General features: G+C 52.7%; 1 protein-coding gene across 1 annotated transcript; it reads left to right on the top strand.

The window, feature by feature from the left end:
• Window positions 1–563: 563 nt before the first annotated feature.
• LOC130743735 (uncharacterized) lies at window positions 564–2,915 on the top strand. The gene is made up of 2 exons (XM_057595963.1): window positions 564–1,756; window positions 1,844–2,915. Exons 1-2 carry the CDS (start codon window positions 564–566, stop codon window positions 2,913–2,915), a joined length of 2,265 nt encoding a protein of 754 aa, XP_057451946.1.
• Window positions 2,916–4,346: the final 1,431 nt, after the last annotated feature.

Here is a 4,346-nt window from a genome sequence, read left to right as displayed (position 1 = left end):
TCAAGTACACTACTTGGCTCTCCAACGTGGTCTTGGTCAAGAAAGCAAACGAGAAGTGGCACATGTGCGTCGACTACACCGATCTCAACAAGGAATGCCCTAAGGACCCTTTCCCCCTTTCGAGCATAGATGCGCTTGTAGACAACTCCTCCAGGTACGAATACCTCTTTCTCATGGATGCTTATTCAGGCTACAACCAAATCCCTATGCACAGGGATGACGAGGAGAAAACTGCTTTCATCACCGATCGGGGCATTTACTGCTACACTATGCTACCATTCGGCCTGAAGAACGCAGTGGAAACCTACCAAAGAATGATGACCCGGATCTTCGGGGACTTGATGGGAAAATCTGTAGAGGTATATATAGATGACATCATAGTCAAGTCCCCGAGGGGAGGAGATCACTCAGCCGACCTAGTAGCCGTCTTCGAGCAGTTAAAGAAGCATAACATGCGCCTCAACCCCGACAAGTGTACTTTTGGCGTTCGCAGCGGAAAATTTCTAGGATATATGCTGACCAACCGCGGAATTGAGTTGAACCCCGACAAGTGTTAAGCGATCATGAATATGAAGAGCCCGCACACCGTCAAAGAAATCCAGCAGCTAGCGGGTCGCATGGCCGCAATCGACCGTTTTTTGCCAAAGGCCGCTCTCCGGGCACTGCCTCTTTACACACTTTTAAAGAAGGGAGCAATTTTTGAATGGTCGAAGGAGGCCGACACGGCATTCACCCAACTGAAGGAGATCCTTTCGTCCCCTCCTATTCTGACCAGCCCTAGACCAGGGGAGACGTTGTACCTATACTTGGCAGTGCAGGAAAATGCAGTAAGTTCCGTTCTGGTTAGAGAAGAAGAGAGATTCCAACTACCTGTCTACTTTGTCAGCCGATCATTGAAGGGTGCGGAGCTCCGGTATCAGATGTTGGAGAAAGTAGCGCTGACCCTGCTGACCACAGCTCGGCGGCTGCGAAGGTACTTTCAGGCTCATCGCATCGTAGTACGCACCGACCAACCAGTCCGGCAGGTCCTCCATAAACCCGACCTGGCCGGTCGAATGGTTAGCTGGTCCATCGAGCTCTCCGAGCATGACATCCGCTACGAACCCAGGAGAGCCATTAAAGCACAAGTCCTTGCTGACTTCTTAGACGAACTCACAGACGAAGAAGAGCCCCCCGCCGAGACTACATGGGTAGTCAACGTAGATGGCTCGAGTAACAAGGAAGGTGGCGGGGCCGGAATCGTCTTGCAAAGTAGCACCGGGATGGTGGTCGAGCAATCCCTCCGCTTTAACTTCCCCACCACAAACAACCAAGCCGAGTACGAGGCCTGCATCGCGAGACTGGTCACAGCCCGCGACCTGGGAGCGAAGGAAATCCTAGTCTACTGCGACTCGCTTCTGGTCGTCTCGCAAGCAAAGGGAGAAGCTCAAGCTAAGGATCCCGTATTGGAACAGTACTTAGCCCGTTTGAAGCAACTAGCCTCGACCTTCACGAAGGTAGAATTTCGTCACGTCCTCAGAGCCCAAAATGATCGCGCTGACACTCTGGCCAAACTGGCCAGCACCGGGAAACCCGGTCTAAATGGGACGGTCATTCAAGGAACCCTGGCCCTCCCTTATGTCGCCGACCCCAATCGTCCATCGGGACAAGTGTCAATGCCTGTCGATATGGATGAAGACTGGAGGTCCCCAATCTTCAAGTACCTCAGAACCGGATGGTTTCCAGAAGACAAGACCGAAGCCAGGAAGTTGGTCAGGTGCGCCTCCTAGTACACTATAATCAATGACGACCTCTTCAAGCGGGGATTCTCTACCCCCCTTCTCAAGTGCTTGCCCAAGGACAGAGCGGCTTACGTCTTAGCGGAAATCCACGAGGGTAGCTGCGGCCACCATCCGGGGGGACGCTCTCTTGCTAGAAAAGTGCTCCGAGCCGGTTATTACTGGCCCACCGTGGAGAAAGACGCTGCGGATCATGTTAAGCAGTGCGACCCATGCCAGAGGCACGCTGACCTGCACAACGCTCCCCCTGCACGTCTTTCATCTCTGGTCAGTCCTTGGCCTTTTCACCAGTGGGGAATGGATTTATTAGGCCCGTTCGACACAGCCCCTGGTCAGCTCAAACACTTGGTTGTGGCAGTGGATTACTACACAAAGTGGATCGAGGCCGAGCCGCTAGCGAAAATTACCTCAGCTCGGGTACAACGCTTCTTCTACAAGAACGTCATTAGTATGTTCGGGGTCCCCGGAGTCCTGGTCACAGACAATGAGACTCAATTTACCTCTAAAGGGTTTAGAGATCTCATGGACGAGCTACACATCAAACAGCGGTTTACCTCCGTCGAACACCCCCAGACAAACGGGCAGGCAGAGTCGGCCAACAGAGTCATCCTCCGAGGCCTCCGAAAAAGGTTGGGAAAGGCCAAAGGCGACTGCGCCGAACAACTCGACCACGTCCTGTGGGCATACCGCACTACTCCGCACTCGACTACTGGGGAGAGCCCGTACCGCCTCACCTTTGGCACAGAAGCAGTTATCCCAGCTGAGATAGGAGAACCGAGCGCTCGAACGGCTGGATTCGACCCCGACCAAAACGACCAACTCATAGAGGAGGATCTTGACCTCCTGGCTGAAAGAAGAGCAGTCGCCAACTGCAGAGAGCTGATCGCAAAACAACATGCGGCTGTTCGCTACAACAAGAAAGTAGTTCACCGCTCCTTTTCCGTTGGGGACTTGGTCCTCCGGAATGCCAGCATCGGAGCACGTTCGATCGAGCGCGGAAAGCTAGCAGCCAACTGGGAAGGCCCTTATAGAGTGACCGAAGCAACTGGCACAGGAGCGTACAAGCTGGAAACTCTAGCAGGAAAAGAGATTCCCCGCACCTGGAATGCAACCAATCTGAGAAGATACTACAGCTAGGGCATTACCGACTGTGCTCCCACTATCTGCCTTTATGTTTTCCTTTAACTTAGTCTTTTTTAATCAAGGGTACACGCCCATCTTATCCAAGTTTGTACACGGCTAGAACCATGAACTCTAAACGCAGAAATGAAGTAGTTTGTTATTTTGAATTCGAGTTATTTGGATCGACCCGACACGTGCTCGTGTCGACAAGCGACTAAGGAATTGAGACTGCAAAGACCCACCGGGCGCGAAATGATTAAAGACCCACCGGGCACGAAATAATTAAAGACCCTCCTGGCATTAAGACCCATAGGGCACCAAGACCCACCGGGCACGAAATAATTAAAGACCCTCCGGGCATTAAGACCCATAGGGCGTCAAGACCCACCGGGCACGGAATAATTAAAGACCCTCCGGGCATTAAGACCCATAAGGCACGAAGTCCCTCCGGGCGCTTAAAAATCAAACGAGTAAGGAAGTAAGAACACAACACTTAGATTAAATTCAAAGTGATCCAACAAGTTTATACATGCGCAGGACGATAATTAAAAACAACAAGTTCAAATTAAAATACAAAATGGGAAGTCCACCATCATCATTAGAAAAGCAGAGTCTCAAGGGGCTTGCTCGTCCGGGAAGGTTGGAGTAAACCTCTTCTGATCGTCTAGAGTACCAATCTTCCCCCCCATCACAACCTTTCTATAATGAAGGGGACCCACGTCCAGCCCCGGATGGACCACCTCAAGCTGAGCCAAAGCATTGTCAAAGGAGGCCTTATGTATCTCCTTCAGATTCGACCTCAGCTTTTTCCTCTCAGCCCCCAGTTTAGCAACCTTCTTCTCGAGCTCAGCATTCTTCGCTTTCAAGGTCTTCATCTCCTGGAGTTCTCTCTCCCGAGCGGCCTTCTCGTCTTTCAGCTCCTGCTCGACTTTCACTGCCCGGGCCTGCAGCCAGTCATTGTCCTTCTCGCTCAGCTCCAGCTTTTCCACAAACTGCCTGGCCTTGGCTGTTACATCATGCACTTCCCCTTGCAGCTTCACATTGGCAGCAGTCAGATCTTGGACCTCCTTCTTAGTACCTGCCAGCTCCTTCTCCACCTTAGCGGACCTCTGCTCGGCCTCACCCGCCCGCTCCTTGACCTCTTCCACTTTGAGCACTACCCCCTGCTGCACATGCCGAATAACTGAGGCAGTCTGGAGCACTGCCTTCAGGGCATAGTTCATGAGGTCGAAGGGTTCTTTCAGGCCCAAGAACGACTGGTCTAACTCGTTATACACCAACGCATCGACCTGATCGTTATGCTCCTGAGTGTCCACCGCCTCGCGGGTCCACATGGAGATCGGCCTCAGCGGAGGGACTTGAGCGATTGGACTCGCCCGTTCAGGGGAGCGACTCTCTCCGCCCGACGAGTGACGCCTTCTCTTACTCTGGCGCTCCGAGCGGCCC

The sequence above is a fragment of the Lotus japonicus genome, chromosome 3 (assembly GCF_012489685.1).
Source record: "Lotus japonicus ecotype B-129 chromosome 3, LjGifu_v1.2".
Classification (NCBI taxonomy): Eukaryota; Viridiplantae; Streptophyta; class Magnoliopsida; order Fabales; family Fabaceae; genus Lotus; species Lotus japonicus.
Note: the sequence above shows the minus strand (reverse complement) of the source record. Positions and strands in the feature narration are given on the sequence as shown.

Coding starts and splice junctions, on each gene's coding strand:
- LOC130743735 (XM_057595963.1), top strand. CDS start 564: ATGAATATGAAGAGCCCGCACACCGTCAAAGAAATCCAGCAGCTAGCG. Junction 1,757..1,843: donor GAAGCCAGGAAGTTGGTCAG/GTGCGCCTCCTA, acceptor GCCCAAGGACAG/AGCGGCTTACGTCTTAGCGG.